This window comes from Lissotriton vulgaris, unplaced genomic scaffold (genome assembly GCF_964263255.1).
Source record: "Lissotriton vulgaris unplaced genomic scaffold, aLisVul1.2 SCAFFOLD_1329, whole genome shotgun sequence".
In the NCBI taxonomy this organism is placed as follows: Eukaryota; Metazoa; Chordata; class Amphibia; order Caudata; family Salamandridae; genus Lissotriton; species Lissotriton vulgaris.
The window spans coordinates 1-17,907 of record NW_028255097.1 but is presented as its reverse complement, the minus strand read 5'-3'; the positions used below and the strand labels follow the sequence as shown (position 1 = coordinate 17,907).

The following is a 17,907-nucleotide window of genomic DNA, read 5'->3' as shown; positions in this document are numbered from 1 at the left end:
CTTAAAAATAAGATGAATATATGATGACTGTTATTTGAACCACCTATCTAATTCAACCTTCCCTTTTCTCTAATACTATGAGTGCTCTGCTGGGATGAACCCAGGTCTTCATGAATGCCGGTGCTGATTTTGTCACAGCAACACCACTCCATATTTTATATGGGCTCATCTTTCCTATGTGAAGAAAGGACACTTGGGACTATTGCTTTTCGTTGTAGGGTGCCTGTTATTTAAAGCTATGTGCCTGTAAAAAGGAGTGAAGTTATAAATCTATCTCGCTTGGTTTCCATGCATTATTGTGGATGATCACCCTTCACCAGGGATGGACTGGCCGTAGCGGGCATCTGGCGTTTCCCCAGGAGGCTGGGAGGGAAGGTGGGGCCAGTTTTGGAGTGGTGGGGGCTGGTTTTGCGGTCCATGCCCACCCCCTCCCAAGGGCAGGCCCTATAAAATGCCAGGGCTGATTTGTGTTCTCAGTCCAGCCCTGCCCATAACACAGTAAATATTAATGGGATGGATGTAGAGACATCGAGTTTGCTTCAGTCCTTTGTAATAGACGAAGTTGTCAGTGATAGTTTTGGTGGCAAAGGTTGAAAAGGTGTGGCTTACCAACTCTGACAATCCTTCTGCATCATCTTCCCAGTCCTGTAGATGAAGCCACCATACTCGCAGGAGCAGCTGTCTGCTGTCACGCAGTCGCCATCAAGGTCCTCGTATAGTCCATTCTGGCAAGCACAGCCAGCTTGGCAGCGGGTGGGAATCTGTGAGGGAGTGGATTAGACCAACATCTCAGCACCACGTCAAATAGATCCACTCAGATTTTCCTTCATTCATTGCATAATTGATTAAAGATTTTATAACACAGGCAGTCACCCAATTGGGTGTTTTGGCACTGAAGACACACACAAACACATCAATAGCATAAGTTACACACTGACGCAACTAGTGGCAGGAAGGCCGATGGACTGGGATTCCTGTATTTCTGTGTTGGATCAGACGGCCCTGGGTAGTGGGTCTTTCTTGAGCTCACAGTCCAGTCTTCCATTTCATAATGTTCTCAATTACTAAATAATGCCTGCTTATGGTGGTGATACAAAGAGCTACTGCGAACAATAAGATGTGGCTAGTAACAACCAAGTGTGAAGTATACATGTCTGTGGCAGAAAGAGCTGTGGGCTCTTGGGTATCGGTGAATATGGAGGCTACCAGAATGGCCTCTGTCTGAGGGCTAATAATCCTCACAGTCAAAATTGTGCATGTACTTCAGGTCTGCTCAAAAGGGAAAATAAAAGATAACATATCATTATCATTTTATTTTCCCTATTGCAGTCAGTGGTGGGGGCGGGGTGGGCGGGGCTTGCCAGAGCAGGAGAGGAGTGATGTACACTCCCAAAGTGCAGATGAACTGTTTGGCCGTCAGTCTTGGGCCGACCAACCAGTTCATGCCCACTTTCCATGTTCCCACCAGGCTGAATTACACAGCCTGATGAGGAAAATGCACATGCTCCCTGTTCTAGTCTGAGCGCCGATCCACAGTGCTTAGACCAATCACGATGCTGATTTGAAGAGTTGTAATTGGCTCAGGGGATCCTGTCTGCCGCCGGCCGGGACAGGAAGATTAAGAGGACGAGGACGGAGGAGAAGCGGCGGCCGGCCGTTGGAGATAAGTCCTTTCTTTTTTATTGCATTCCTCCCCCCACTCCCTAACCCCGCCCACCACCCCTCGTCCGGGCCGCTACTGGACAGAGAATAGATTTTGCTTTCAACCCAGGGGTAAGAACGTCATAGTGTATTCAGGTGTAGCGCTGACGGGATCAAGGAGCACATTCTCCTTACATTTAAGCCCTGGATTTTCTCAAATTCTGCAAAACAAGATAATTAAAAAAACTTGCAAAAACCCATGTTTTTTTAACACGATACTCATTAAGCAATATTCCTAAATGTGCCTGTGAGATTTGGAGAAGGGAAGCCTCCAATGAAGGAAATCTTCTGGAATCGTAGGTGGCTTGTTTAAATATATATCTCATGAATTTTTGGCCCACCAGATAGACCAGGATTGGGAACCTTGATTACTTTATTACAAGCTCTATAACAGCTTTAAGAAGGCATTATTATGCTTCAATTTCTCAGAGCCTAGGCCTCGCCATCACCCGGAAGTCCTTCTAGGCAGCCTTCTATTTCACTCTGTATATGGAGAAAGCGAAATTCGCATTACCTAGAGAAAGGAGCAGTAATTAATCAAAACAGAGTGAAGTGCAGAAGCCAAGGGACAAGAAGCAGGGGCCAGAGAACCAGCCACAACTTGGTATGAATTCAGACTTAAGAACCAGGCATAATAATCAGCCAAAGGTCATTGGATGGAATCAGACCTGAAAAGCAGGCAGCAGTGTCAGCCTTCCCAGACAAGAAATCCTCAGGCTTGAAATCAGACAAGTGTCACAGAAAAATAGTAATACACCAGTTACAGTTAAGGCCCAAGACTCTGGGAAGAAATGAAGAAAAAGGTCCAATCCATGTTTGTAGTTTTAGTCAAACCTCTGCTGTCACTACCTGTCATCAAACATTCCACACCACAACCAAGCCAGGGCCATAAACATTCCACACCACACTCTATCCAATCCTCCTTAGTGGAGGCTTGTGCTTGCAGCTGTCCCAGCAGTTCTCTGCCCATGAGGTACTCACACAGCGGATTCCAGTGGCTTTCATCTGGCAGGTGGGAGCGCAGGCAGCTCCCCATTTCTTAGTGCCAGTGCCGCAGGCCTTGAACTCCTTGGGGGCAACGCAGACACCTAGGAAGATGGAAACGCGCTTACTCTGTGTGTTATGCTTGTTTTCCGTACAGTGCGCAACGCAGCCATGAAAACACGTCAAAGCGTTCGAGGAGGGGCGGGGGGCAGAAAAGGAAGAGATAGCAAAGAGGGAATGAGAAAGGCCCTTGTGAATAGAAGAGCTTGCCCAAAACACTCATAACACTGGCTGGCAGAGTGGGATTGCATAAGTGGAGCCAAAGATGGAGGGTTAATGAGAGGTCTGTCGTGAGATGCTGGACAGTAAACAGGTGAGGGACAGGAGGCAGAGAAAGGATGTGGCCGGTGTGCAAAAAACACCTTATCTTACCTGAATCATTGATGGGCTTGCCAAAGCAGTTCAGCTTCCCATTAATACAGTAGCTGGAAAATCGAAAACACATTTGTTACTGATTTTGTACATTCAATAAATATGATGTTAAAGTTCCCAACCAGTCTTTTAACTGTATTGGGCAGAAGGTTGGTGTCATGAAAGCCCTTTCAACTGCGCAACATCCACTCATGTGACCGAAGCGTATAAGGAGGCACTGAAGCATGTGTGTGTGTGGGGGCGGGGGGAGGGGTCTGTAGTTCTGCCTTCTTTCTTGGCCATCAAGGAAAGCTTCAGCGACTAAGCACATGGACAGATTGGAGGCCAGTGCATCTGGGAAGCTTCCGTGGCTACCGGTGGCCCATGGGTAGGTGTGTGGCTTGGGCAGTTATATCTCCCCCCACCTGCGCACTAAGTATATGATTTGAATGATCCTCCCAGCACAGCATCCCATCCATATTGAGAAGTTGCTGAAACGAGCAGACCCAAGTTTATTATAATATTTGTCTCCCAAAAGCAAGCATCATTGTCTCTCCAACAGGGTCCGGCTCCCTCCCTGACTGATCCTCCTGTGCATTAGAGCGATGTCCAAGGCTTTGCACTGAGGTAGGTCTGGATCCCTGCTGGACTGATGGACTCTGTGGTCCTCGTGGATATGAAGGCAGAGACGTGAGCTGGACCCCTGAACTCTAGAGCGGTAACAGAACCTAACCCAAAAATACTTTTAGTCTTTGGACAGGAAATCTCGCAGGTGGTTCGCCGCTCTGGCCATTGAAGGCCTACCTACTTCCCATAGGGTATGTCAGTCAGGAGAACAAAGAGAAAGGTGAGGAGAGAGCTCCTAAAGGAAGCGTTGGGACTGATTGACAGTAGTGTGGCAGCCCTCTGAAAAAGCACTCATAACAGAATTCTCTCCATGAGTGTAAGTTGCACTGAAGAATTCTCTACATGAGGAAATGCTATGGCTAAACTACAGCATAGCAGAAGTTTTCCACCACCAGAAAACCCTTTGGTGAAGACAACACTTATCGAGGAAACTGTCCTACCAGGCTTCTCAGCGCCCTTTTTTGGATGTTTATGTCTACAGAGGCTGCTTGTAGGTGCCTTACACCAGATCATCTGCAACAAGGACTCCTATTTCAATGCACTGCTGTTTATATGTTATTTATTTCTAGTATTCATAAAGCGCAGCCATACCCAATGACAATTTATAGGTTTACATGTCTGGTTAGTTTAAGGGGGAATTATGGAATCTAGACTTTGGTATGGTGCATATTGATATTTTTTACGGAAGATCAGAAGGTTAGGTACTTTTCTTAGACATTCTGGAATTTGGTGATAAAGTTTGGATGCTACGGAGGAGGCATATTTAAAAGTTTTGATCTACTTTGTTTTTGGAATCTACAGCGTTGGCCTCTCTCTTCCTCTTTGACTCACATAAGTGTGTGTTTTTTTCTGGCATGTATATGTGGATACCAAGAATTGCTTTAACATTATTTAGGTTGCTAATTTCATGTTTGGTTGTTGGACTTTCCAACCAGTCGTGTGGAAGACAAAATTCCGCCGCTGCCATACTGGCATAGGAAGGTGGTGGTTGTATACCCTCTGAGGTCGCTTCCGCAGGCACGTAGGCAGTAACAGTCGGAGGAAAAATTCTATGATGCCAACTTTATCCTGCATGAGCAACATGATGGAAATGATGTTATAACAAGAATTTACAATGGAACGGTTTCGCCTTTGCAAAAGTTAGAGCTATTGGCATTGTAAATGACAACATTTTTATTTATGTGTTGGTTTTGAAAACAGATAAATAAATGGCATTGTCATTTACAATACCAATAGCGCATGCGTTTGAGGCACTGGCCCCGGCACAAATAAACCTACGCTCACATAAGCACCACGCTCTCACAGGCCCACGCATGCTACCTCATGTCAGTGATACACCCCATGGTCGGCTAGGGCACATGTACATTAGGGACTCGAAGGGCCAGCCTGGTTCTATGTGTATGGACTCAGGCACAATGGTATTGCATCCACATCCCCCCTTCAAACACTGCTTTTCAAGAGCCCGGTCACAAAGATAACCAGCACTTTCAGGTCCCAAGCACAAATGCCTTGTCCCGGCACAAGTGGACCCAAACTCATATTACCATTCGCCTGCCCACTTCCTTCTTTCATACTACCCACTAAACAGCTTTCTCCCCACAGGTCAGGGCACAAACCGTGGCCACTAGGCTCTGAGATATATACACACCCATCCCCCCAACAGGGCCTGGACGAACATCCTGTCGTCACAGGACCCAGCCACAGGGTGCAGTGTCTTACATCAGCCTTAAAAACATTTCAACCTTTTCCACAGCTGCCTGGCCGACCCAAACTTCCACCACCGAGAACTGAACGCCTAGTATCCGGGGCGAGCTCTGGTTACCCCCGCAAGCGGGATCACATAATGCCTTAAAATAGCAGGGAGCACTCATTGCAAACCCCACTAACAACACTTTAAGAGCGATTGCGGCAATTAGCGTCCTGTGTGCATATTTTACAGCGCCGAAATGTGCACCTCGGTCATAAATCACCCAGGAACAGAGAAACCCAGCAACACAGCCGGTGCTCACATCTGCAGATACTGAAATTCACCAAAGCCCTCTGTTAAACACAAGTGAAAGGGTATATCAACGCTGGTCACTTTCAGTGCACACCCACAACCGCCTAAAGAAGAGAAGGCAAGAACCTCAATTCACCTCCATTTGCCGCAACATTGGTTACGGCTGTGTCGAAACACTGCAGCGCTGTATTCACTGGTCCCACATCCAATCCAAGAATGTACCGTGACAAACACAGAGAAAATGCTGCTCGTGGCCGCTACTAAATTGCAATTCTAACATTAATTTCCCTGCATCTGTATAGTTCACAAACACCAACTAGTTAACTGACCAAGTACGGACAGAGCTTGCGAGGCAGCCATCCCCATCCAGCCATCTGTTACCCAGAAGAAGCCCCAGTGCAATGAAGGGAAACTGACTTTGTTTAGCTTCTGGTCGGATTTTAGCAATATTGATCCTGGATAAGATAATCAGCGGAAAGCCTCAGCTATTACAATCTGTTTCCCGCAAATTAGCAGAGGGGGAGCCATGCATGGCGATTGGCTTCCTAATATTTTGCAGGCCAGCCTTATTACAGTTCTATATGCATATCTCACTCAGTTGGCCTGCGCATGGCCGATACATTGTGGGTTTAAGTTGTCCTGCAATGAACATTCCCAATCGCTGTAACCTGCACCAAACACCCTCCCGCCACCCCCAAAAAAGAAATTACATCCACAATGCACAGGCCTTGCGCACAGATACACCCGGATCCTCCCTCATCCGTGCCCAATAAACATTTCAGACACGCTTACTGTGAGTAAATAACCCTCCTCTGAACTGATAATGTAGTGCAGTCAATGTGAAACCGACGTTGTCGCTTTAAAAAAAAAAAGTCTAAGGGAGTTGAAAGATTAATGTTTTTTTATTGTTTTTACCACAGTGGCTTGGTCAAGGTACAGTGTTCAGTTCAACCAATGCCAAAGGGGTTCTGGCCAAACATACGGGGATTTAAATCGATTTCCACAAGGAAAGGCTAAACGTTTGCGGCTTCCCATGTTCATGCAGATATAGCAAACTGGAAGGGTGTACTTTGAAACATGAGGCAAAAGTGACAATTGTGAGCAAACAAAATACACAACACCACAAAGACTCTCACTAGCAGGCCGAAGTCACCAGTAAAACGACCCCGTACCTGCTTCAACTCCGGTCAGCGTGAGGTCTTCATCCGAGTTCCGACTCGCTTCCAGGCCGTCCGTGCATGTCGAGTATCCGGCCCTCCCAGCGAGACCTTGCAGGACCACTAAAATCGCGCAGCCCATCCCGGAAACAGACACGTCGGAAATGACAATAACATGCCGAGAAAAAAAAAAAAAACATCCGCCCACCGCCGCATGACGTTCTAAAAGGGGCGGGATGAGAAAAAAATCTACGGAACGCCCACGAATCTGGTCAAAGAATAACAGACAGATCTCTCCTCCAATCGCTAGCCTCCATTTATGGAGCTAGCCAATGGAAGAGACAGGCGGGACAAAGCCCCGTACTGCCTAACAAAAGATTTCGCCTGCGCGAACACTGCTGCGCAGTGGACGCCAGGCGAAGCCTAAAAAGTGGGAACAAGAAATATACAACCAACGTGTGGGATACATTTCCAGTTCCTACATTACAAGTGTCCTATAGGATCTGGGAGGTGTTTCCCTACATGGCAGGAACATGTGCAGGGCTTTCTGAGTAGGGCCACCATGATTTGTATGCTAATCTTGCAGGGAGGAAAGACTGCCTAAAATCAGGGATGAACTGGTCAGCGGCAGCTCTGCCTTATTGATGACTGCCTTTTATAGGGTAGGAATACACAACGAGGATGCAGGGGAATTCTGTAATTGTTTTTTGACAGATCTCAAGTTACTGCAGCTTTCTGTAATAGGTCCCATAAATCTAAACATATTATTGTGAGTTCCATTTACCCATTCATTACCAACATTGTAGGCCTATAGCAGGGTGCCAATAAGCTGTTTATTTTAAAAGCCATGTTTCCTTCAGCCTTGGGTAGGTGATGTATCCGGGGAACACTGGCACATTAACTATGGTCTGTGGCTGGATACTTACTTAAATAGGTATGGTTACAAGCGAGCTGAAGTCAACATGAACAACAAAACCTCCATGTGCTGAAATATGGTTGAAATTAAGCTTTTGTGGCATGAAAATTACTGTGGGATACGTTATGAGGTGCCTGTTAAAGGGACCAGTAACTGTGGCACCGACTGGAACAGAATCTCCATGTACAGGAAATACTGTCCCAATTCAAGTCTAAGTAGTGGGAAATAACCGGGGAAATGAAACAAACCTGCATTATTCCACATTCTCAGCTGTATTTTTCTGACGATTATATGCACTTTCAGCAGCCAGAGGACCTAGGGGATACTGAATAGGTCCATGATTTTGCCCCATTACTAGTAAACACCGAGGGGCCCATTAACTCTGGCTACCAGGCTGTGAGTCCCTGTCTGCGTGTGCTAACATCTGAGTATTGAGAACCATACTCCCAAATGTCTCAGGGGCAGGAGATGAGGTTTATTTAACACACAACTGGTATGGCAGGGATAATTACCCTATGTTTTATCAGGGACACAGGAACAACTTTTGTTGCATGCTAGGTAAGAATAGTTTTGTCATCTTCAAGCTACTTTATTTAGGTGTCGTGTCAGGCAGGCACACTGGGGAAGGACCTCTCCTGCAGTCACACATTCATCAAGGTACAGCCGGCGGCTGACTTAGGGGAACTGTGAGCACATGTCCCTTGACGAACGTGTGACTACAGGAGAAGTTCCTCCCCGGTGGGTCTGCATGGCATAACATCCAAATAATTTAGGGTGAAGCCGACAGACTGACAGGTAAGACCCATTCTTACCTAGCATGCACATCAGTGGTGCATAAACAACTGATTGTAGGGGTACCCGTACTGCTCTGATGAAGGCCCAAGACCCTCCATTGAGGGATTTGTTTGTGGCTGAAACATGTTGGCATTCAGATTGCGATGTGATGATCAAGACATAAGCTCTCTACACTACCGCATCCCCACATTTTTTAATCCAGCCAACTGCACCACAAAATCAATTATATCCCAGAGTTTACACTTAGCTTGTTTAATAAATAACTGGACCTCGTTGTTGACCAGAACAGCAGCCTTCTGATCTCCCTTCCATATGAGGTTGAGACCACCAGGTTTGTATTATCTCAACACTGTCGGTTGGACTGGCTCTCATATAGCACATAGGCTATTTTTGTGTGCGTGATAAAACACTGGGTAATGATCCCTGCCGTACCATTTGTGAGTTAGGTGTTATGCTATGGATTTTCCATGGCAGGTAGAACTCTAGCTCTTTGTCGGTGTGGCCCAGCAGGAGATGGGACGCCATTGAGCATGGCCTCCAGCACCTTGCTATGATTGAAGACAGTGTGAATGAGATTTCAAGCTGTTGGGTGCACGTTAAACACACTGTTTTGCTCAATCAATTCAAAGCAATCTTTTCCCACATTTTAAGGAAACGGATAAGAGACACAGTCTCAACAATAATGAAAAAAGGGAGTGACCCATACATCTACAGCATTTGGTCCCAGCATCATTTTCTATAATTTCGCATCTTTTTGAAAATACACTAAATTCAATACTGTTTCGTATATTGCATCATTGAAGAATATCTCTCCACATCTGTTGTGTTGAGGGGTAAAACTCACCAGGTGAGGCCGTCTATGGTGGACTTATGGTTGGGCAGGAGGATGACGTTGTCGGGCAGGTAGCAGGGGCACTGCGAGCGCTTCACACAGTTCTTCATGTGATCCAGGTAGTAGCCGCTGCGGCAGTTGCAGCCATCGAGGGGAACATCGGGGGCGTAACATTCATATTGCCTGTTGCTCAGAGACAGGCAGGTCCGGTCGCAGGCCTCTGAGCTGTAGCTGAATGTTTGGTTACCGGTGCAGGGTATAGCTGAAAAGAAAATGGCAGCCATATGTTAGAGAGGAAATAGATCCAACTGACAGCTGAGGGAGCCAGCACAGGACAGCTCAGTCCCCTCAAGCTCGATGGATTTGGGAGTTTGTATGCAGGCTTCTGAACATCAAGGGGAAAATTTAACAAAACACACGTGGCGAGGGAGTTGGGCTTGACTCCTTTTCTGTTCACTGCTCAGGGAGACTCAGCTTTATCCAGTGCCTCTGGACGGTTGGTCAGGCTAAGACAGAGTGAACCTCACATTGCTGTCCCTGCCCCAGTCCTACTGCCTCTCGGGGAAGTATCTAGATTTCAGAATAGGCCAATCTGCTACTGGTTGATAGACGCTCCTAATGCATCGCGGGATCGGCTGAAATAATGCACTACGAGAGAGTCATGAGATCATTATGCCATTTGACCTAAACTGGCTTTGATATAACAAGCAGCACCATTTTGCCCCAGGTGATAAACAAAAGCTCTGTCAGTTGGAACCCTGGCTTGAGGACTTGTCGCGAAGCTGCACTGTGCTGTGGAAAGAGCAACAAGTGAAAATTTGATGTGCTATTGAAACTCGAAGAGAGGACTTCTTCATTGGGTTGGTGTTTTTCATATCTCAGTGCTGTTTCTGTCAGAATGCTGGCATACTTCGGGAATACAGGTTTTCTTACTTTCATATGTAAGTGTTTAATGTGTGCTGAATTGCAGCTGCTCGGTGAGGACTTGAAGCAATGGTTTTCTCAATGACACTACCCAACTTTTAGAAGAACCACTTTTACTAGGGGGCGCTATCAAATGGAGAAACTTCCCATCAGTAAATGGAAAGTTTTTTTGGTAGGTTTACAGACAATATTCCATAGCCTCTTTGAGGTGCCACAAAATTGGTTGTATCTTGAGATGTGCGACAGATCAAGGGGTTCTCTGCAAAGGGGCGGAGCAACTAGGCAAACTCATTCCTCAAGGCGAAGTTTGTAGGGGCTCGTAATTCAACTGTAATTTTTGATGAGCAACTTGACCCCTTCACCAATCCCACTGTGAGAGCTACTGAACTCATTTGCAGATTGTTTCCCAAGAAAGGAATACATTTTTATGTCCAGCTCTTACTGTTGAAAGGCACCAGGTGACCTCAAGCCTCTCAGGAATGGGTTAGGCATATTAAGTGCCCAACATGACTCTGCTTCCCTTCTTTATCAAGAGCGCTTATATTGTCTATATGGTGACCCATTACGGTGGCAGTTGTGTATCATCGGAAAAGCATCAACATGATGAAAGGGGAGTGGATGAAGCACATAATGGGTGTGAAGGAACAGCTCCTAAAGTGTTCAATAGTGATGCCAGCTTGTTGGTCTGGTCCCTGGCCTGGGCAGAGTCACTTACTGCAATTAACACTGGTCCGCCAATCGAGGAGGAGGATCCCCTTGGAAGCACACATCCGCGCATAGGAACCCAATGCGTCACAGATGAAGGCAAAGGTTTCCTGGTAATTGCAACCAGCGTAGACACATCTCTGCAAAAACAAAATGCCAGAACAGCTGAGTTAGAGATGAGGAGGCACCAAATAATACTTCTGAGAGGTGGACTGCATGAATTGACACGACCTCCTCTTCCCTGAAACTCTCTACACATCCCCATTGTCACCAAGTGCTGACAGAGAAGATTCCAGATTGGCAATGTCCTTGAGTCTGTGCCCACTGGGCACCGATTTAACACTGCAAACCAGCACCTGGTGCCCAATGGTGCCTCAGATCAAAAGAACGTTTTCCTACAGTCTTTAAAGCAAGGGAGAGAATTCCCGTATTTATATAGAGTTGCCATTATGATTTCAACCATGGTGTGAGGTCTTCCTGCTGTGATCCCTCTAAAGCCTTTATTGGCTAAGTAACAAAATGCTAACTGGTCAGCCCTAGGCACCTAATAAGTCTTTACCCAGCAGAAAATGTATTTTCACTTATCACTGAATGGTTCAGACCTTGGGGCGCATAATGCAAGATGATGCAGATAAATATCAGACACCAGCCGTAATGTGGATGAACACACAAGCCAACTCTCCAGTGGTGAAAGAGCAGTATCAGGGACGGTTGTAACTTAGCTTGTGAAGGATCACTGGTGAGTTTTATGTGCCTGGAGGGAGCTACACTGTTGAGTCATGCTTTCCATTGCTTTCTATAGGCACTACTGCCTCTTCAGGGCAAGATGGGAAAAACACCCTAGAGCTGGTCTCTAAAAACCCTGAATGGGCCCCAATTTATTTTTGTCTTTCTTCCTTGTCTCGCAGCTGACTATGTGGCGGAATCCGATGAGAAGGACTTGCTGCTTTGCTTGCGTACCTTGTAATATGGTTCTGGATCCACCATACTGTGGCACTGTGCGAAGACCCCGAATGGCTTGAGTATCTGGGAGCAGTGAACTTCAGCACAAAGCTCTGCAAAAGCAATCAGGATAAAATTAATGATTCATACTTACAGTGTTTGTGTGTGTTTCAGCTGTTCCATCAATCGCGCTGGCAATTTTGACCAAAAATTGAAGAAGAAATATGATTTTGGATGTTGAGTGTCATAAGAATTCGCCCCACTTTTCAACAGTTTGCGATATTCCTTTGTGGTACAAGGTCATAGTGTAGCATCACTTTCTATCAGTTAGATCATCACATCAAATTCGGTGATGTTTTTATGCCACACTATCAAACTACCCATCGCCTTAGACTTGCAGATTGGTCAGAGTTCTGAATAAAAGACGGACCATCCTCCAACTGACTCTCTCACCCACCAACATTCCAAAGCCACCTCACACACCAGCATTCCACCCCCACAGTCACACTGGCTGTGGAGCAGATATAACAGTTGTCTTTGGGACTGACGCATTCTTCAAAATTAGCTGGTTTCTTACACTACCAAACTGTGAAATTATTCAATGTGAGACCACCAAACTGTTGACAATCAGCATGCTGGCATTCTGCCATCTGATATCTATTTTTACCACCCCCAGATACCCAAACAGCTTGCTGGTAGGCCTTCGAATCGCTCAAATCAAAGTGCTATATTACTCTCAATTTTGTCATGATGCTTTTAATCAGTCTGACACATTTCTCACAATAAACCAACTTACTAGTAACCATTTTACCATAATAATGTGTATAATTAACCTACCAGTTTATTCACAATAAAACACCATTGATCACCAGTAGATTTCCCATTTGTCACACACAAATGGCCTATTCATCACCAATGAACTGCCCCATTCTAAGAAACAAAACTGTCCCAAATCCCACTAGTCGACCTCCCTACTGATCATAATTATAAAACTCTCTAGCTCACCTTAAGGAAGTCTCATTTCACCCTTAGGGCTCAAAAGTAGGATATCAGATAGAACATAGCTACACTGTCCCTTTGCTCACCAATGGACCGCTCTGCATCTCACCAACAGGCTTTCACGCTGCTCACCATTACAGCCCCATAGCCCATCCTTGATCTTCTCTATTCCTCAGCATTAGACATTACATCTCTCACCAGTGATGCTGCTTACCGTTTGACACACTCATGGAGCAGGGGTTGATGTCTTTATTCTTGGCAGCCTTGCACACATGTGGGTTGGGACTTGCTCTCCATGAGTCGACAAAAAGCGTGACTGACCCTTCAACAATCCCAGAACTCGACATGTAGTCGTCGTTTGTGTCCTGGTTGAAGTTCCCACACAGCCCTATGGATGTAAGGAACAGATTTGCAGAAGTGAATGGACTATGTTGTCTCATATACAAATCAGCTGTGCTGTATCATGAAAAAACATGCTGATGATGCCTTTGGTCTATATTCAAAGCCTTTCCTAACACAGTCCATCACTTATCTTCTTCAAGATCACTTTACCTATTTTAAAAGAACAAAAGGGTCAGGCAACTTATTAACCTCTTGGGCGCGGCCGCGATTCTGCGTCTGTGCGGCCGTTTTAAAGAGTGGGCGGGTTGATGACGGCCCCCTGCCGTCATCCGCAAACAAGCACCGCGATTCATGGCGGCTGGGGGCCGTCATCAGCATGGAAGGGGTTAAGGATTTGAACTTGTAATCAAGCCTGGAGATGCTGACATCAACAGGGTTAAACAATCACTGGCAAGGCCAAAAGGTCTGGTGCAGTACTTATAAAGCCACTTGATGATCTGTAGCCATAAAGGTTAGAATATTTTTTCAGACTTTAACCTTACCAGAGCAAAATTGAGTATTTCTAAATCAATGTAGCTGTTTTCATGTCATGAATATAGAGACGGGACCCCATAAAGCCAGGCTCCAAGATTGCCCCACTTAAGTGAGGCTCTTTAGATCCGGCATAATATTGGACCCATCCTGACTGTGCAAGCAACCATGGTGCTGTAGGCAAGTTTCAAAAGACAGCTCAAAATAAATGAAATGAACTAAGATATCTTGGATCTGACAGCGTACAGTACAATGAGGCGCATGAGCGTGGGAGAAGGGAGTGTAGTATAATGGAAGTACAGAGACACCCCCCCTGCAGCAGTGATGTTCTGGAGAATGCCACTCTGTTGGACCTCAAGACAAACATCCCGCCCAAGCAATTGTCACTGCATGTATACACCCTGATGAGTGCGGCATACCAGGTACCTGTGATGGTGGCGGTGGTGACAATGACCTGCTTGGAATGGAGTGATTAAAAACTCTGTGGTGTTAAAAACGCCTCTCACTACCACTAGTGTCTTGCCGGGACCTCCCCTCTATCAATAGTTCCTTGCAGTTTCATATTTCCCCAAATACTCTCCCCGATCCACAATCCCTCTATAGTCATCATTTCCAAGTTCATCTTCTATCCCTTTGAACTTTTTTCCTAACCGGTATAGCAGACTTCTCTCTTGAAGGGACCATTAATGTTTCATATTCAATTCAGTTAGGGTGACTCCCTAGCCCACCCTTGAGCAGACCACTGCTGCAGGACACTTGTCACTCTTGACTCCCCCGAAGCCTTCTTCCATGGTCGTGGCCTGGGCTGGGAGTTAGAATCAGCTCCGTGAATATTCTTTAGCATGAGACTGAGCGAGCAAGTACAACCATTTCCAGTGTTGTTTAGTCAGATGGAACTTCTACCCCAAGGAATGTTCATACTGTTATCAAACAGCGTTCCAATTATCGGGATTAAAAAGTCGAATATTTTTCATACTGTCCAGAAGAGAAACTCGAGAGATATTCCAATGCTCTGTGGTCTTATGATGTGCAGAAGAACATTATTTCCCAGCATCAGCAAATCTTATGCCTTTAAGAAAATAGCGTGCTCTCTTGTGACTGCGCATGGACGCATTGTGGATTCTTCAACCCACCCAGCAGTGAAAAGCAGCCCACAGTGCTCTAGTCAACTGGGGGATTTCCCTGTGCCCCATTGGCTAGTGCATCACTATCCTGTTGAGAGAACAGTTGAGCAATACCTCCTGAATTAGGACAGACTGCCATCAACCCCAGATCTTTTTGCCAGTCATTGGCTGAGTCTTTAACCAGCACAGACATCTACATATTCAATTTGTGGCCACTGTTTTCTTACCTTTGGTAGAACCGGCAAGGCTGGTAGCCACTGACACATAGACGCTGAACACGGGAAGCCTCTGGATCACCACCTCCAGCCCAAAGTCAGTGTAGAGCACCACGTGGGTAGAAGATGCTCGGAACACAATCAAGCCATCTGAAAGGCAAGAGATGAGGGGACGTGATCCAAGACGGTCAGCGTGACTATTCTCATGAGGGGTAGCGCTTCATGGCACCAACTTAACACCCTTGTGAACACACAGTCTTTCCCTGTCATCTGGCTCAAGCATTGACAGAAATCCACACACCCAGTGGAAGGAAAGGGTCCATAGACCAAAAAATTACCTGTGACATGCGGCAATGGGCTAATTTCTGTGTTGACAGTGATATATTCTTCCTTGCTAATTTCAATTGTTTCCAGAGGCTCTGATGTGTCCTGGGAAAGTAAATGCATTTCGGTTACAGAGCTAATATTCCCGCTATATAAAACCTTCAAAATAAATAAATAAAAAATAAATAGAGAATACAGAACATTTATGCATCAGAGAGAATATGCATGATTGAAAATGATAACGTATTGTCTTCCAAGAAAAATTGAGACGTAAATATGCAAAATGCCGCACAAAAGTGGGCCATACTGCATTGTTTATGCTAGTGAAGTTGGCTTTGCCAGTTCTTGTGCAAGAGTACTAAAGGCTTCCCAAGGTAGGTAAATGGGGACCTCTTAACATTGTTTTCATGTATCCTTTGTGCAGCAAGGCCTGGCGCCAGAGCTCTTACCCCAAACGTCGTATAGGTGACGCTGCTCAAACAGGTTTCGGATGAGGAGACGCCACAACTTTCAAATGTGGCGATGAGGCTTCCATTGTGTGGCAGTTTGGAGCTCTGTTCCATGGAAGAAAACAAAGAAAAATTCCTTTTATGGAAAAATAGTAGAGCCAATATTCTAAGAAATTCAACTTGAAATATCTCCACACTGTATAAATAGGGTGAGACTCTGTCATTACTGGATGCTAATAAAATACATATTTGTTGTTAGCAACAGAAAAGGATTTTATTAGTTAAACATCTTCCTCAAGCGTGCTCCTTATGGAAATGGGATCCCGGTGTGAACACCAAAAAGCCAAGTCTTATAGTAATGACTTCTGTGCTGGTTTGCCAAGCACCAACTGGGTAAAGGTCCAGAATTGAAATACATTCCACACTTCCCCCGATATATGTCTTCATTGCATTGCTTTGGGGTACCTCGAAGAAAAACCCATGCTGTGCCCTTTTAACAACAAGAAACCTTTGATGCAACACTTAACATTCAACAGTACCCTTTCAAGGCCTGGGCAATCCATCTGTAACTCTTGCCTGAGATGAGGGAGGGTGGGAATTTGTACTGTTATATCAAAAGACAAATCAAACCTTCCCCATGTTCTGAAATTCTCAGCAAATATACTTGAAGGAACTGTGGCTAGACTGCTACCAACAAGCAGGGTCGGCTTCAGAGCAGTGCGACTGGTGCGGTGGGACGGGGAGATGACCTGTGGAAAGGGCGCTGTGACCTCAGGGGGGGCGCTGTGTTTAGTAATATCTCATGATCTTATGATGGGAGAGATATGGGGCACTTTTTCAGGTGGTAGAGAAAGAATCCAAAGAGGTGGACATGGTATGTGGGGGCGCCAAAAGTGACTGTCGCACAGGGCGCCCCATCAGCGCTAAAGCTGGCCCTTCCAATGCGCCATAGATGTTACTACAACTAGACAGTTCAGGGAGTTTAGTGTCTGTCGCCCTTGTTTACAGATTGGCCACGTGGAACCTTGCATCTCAAAAAAGGGTGATTCTGGTCGGTCTTACCGAGAGAAGAACATAGTCACAAATTCCGTGGAACTGGAACTGTTTTTCATCGAAACTGGAGATAAATGACCCTCCCTCGATGGAGCACCTCCCTGGACAATTTTCATAGGTGCACTCCCACTGACCCATGAGGCAGTGGCTGTGAAATCAAGAGAAACAAACAGGTTAGTCTGCAGTGCGAGGATGTGCTTCATTTGGAATCCAGTGAAGCCTAAAAAAAGTATACACTGGAAATGTGGCACAAAGGTCACAGACCCAATCTCTGGAGGTCTTCCTCTAAAAGGTATATTATCCCATTAATCATAATGACCACTGACAGACCCTTATCTCTCAGTGTAGATCTCTGAAAGAAGGAACTGAAACGTTCCAGAAGCCGAAATACCAGTATACTCACCAAATATAAACCATTCGCAGACTAAACAGTTGAGAAACGAGCCTCAAAGTAAGTTAGAAAGTAGAGATAATAAATATGTTCAGGCTGCAAAAGATCTCCGGTCTTATTCAGACATAGAATTTTAAATATTCAACTCAGATGCTTCCAGTTTCTTCCTTTTTTTCTCAACACATTCCATTACAATGCATACCATTACAACGCATACCATTACAACGCATAATACTTTTAGGGCAACAGTAGGGTAAGTGTTGGATAGTGTAGGGGTAAGAATTACTATTTCCACTCCAGTGAGAACAACAGTAGGGAAAGTGTTGGGGTCAAAATATTACTATTTCCATGTACCTCAAAACTCATACTCACCCTAATACTAAACAAATCTCCATTACTTACCTTATAATGCATTGTAATAGCATGAATTGTAATGGTATGTGTTGTAATGGCATGCATTGCAGTGACATGTGTTGCAATGGCATG

At 45.5% G+C, this 17,907-nt stretch overlaps 1 protein-coding gene across 1 annotated transcript in view; it reads right to left on the bottom strand.

Moving 5' to 3' along the window:
* Positions 1-17,907, bottom strand: part of LOC147659245 (uncharacterized) — a 130,604-nt gene extending 112,697 nt beyond the window's left edge. The window contains exons 1-11 of the mRNA XM_086951858.1: positions 17,040-17,907; positions 15,978-16,082; positions 15,543-15,633; positions 15,217-15,354; positions 13,207-13,380; positions 12,012-12,106; positions 11,062-11,191; positions 9,435-9,684; positions 3,118-3,170; positions 2,683-2,789; positions 610-761 (exon numbers count right to left, since the gene is read on the bottom strand). Coding sequence (XP_086807984.1) covers positions 610-761; positions 2,683-2,789; positions 3,118-3,170; positions 9,435-9,684; positions 11,062-11,191; positions 12,012-12,106; positions 13,207-13,380; positions 15,217-15,354; positions 15,543-15,633; positions 15,978-16,082; positions 17,040-17,168 — 1,424 coding nt within the window. The 5' untranslated portion in view covers positions 17,169-17,907. The remainder of the gene's footprint in view (positions 1-609; positions 762-2,682; positions 2,790-3,117; positions 3,171-9,434; positions 9,685-11,061; positions 11,192-12,011; positions 12,107-13,206; positions 13,381-15,216; positions 15,355-15,542; positions 15,634-15,977; positions 16,083-17,039) is intronic.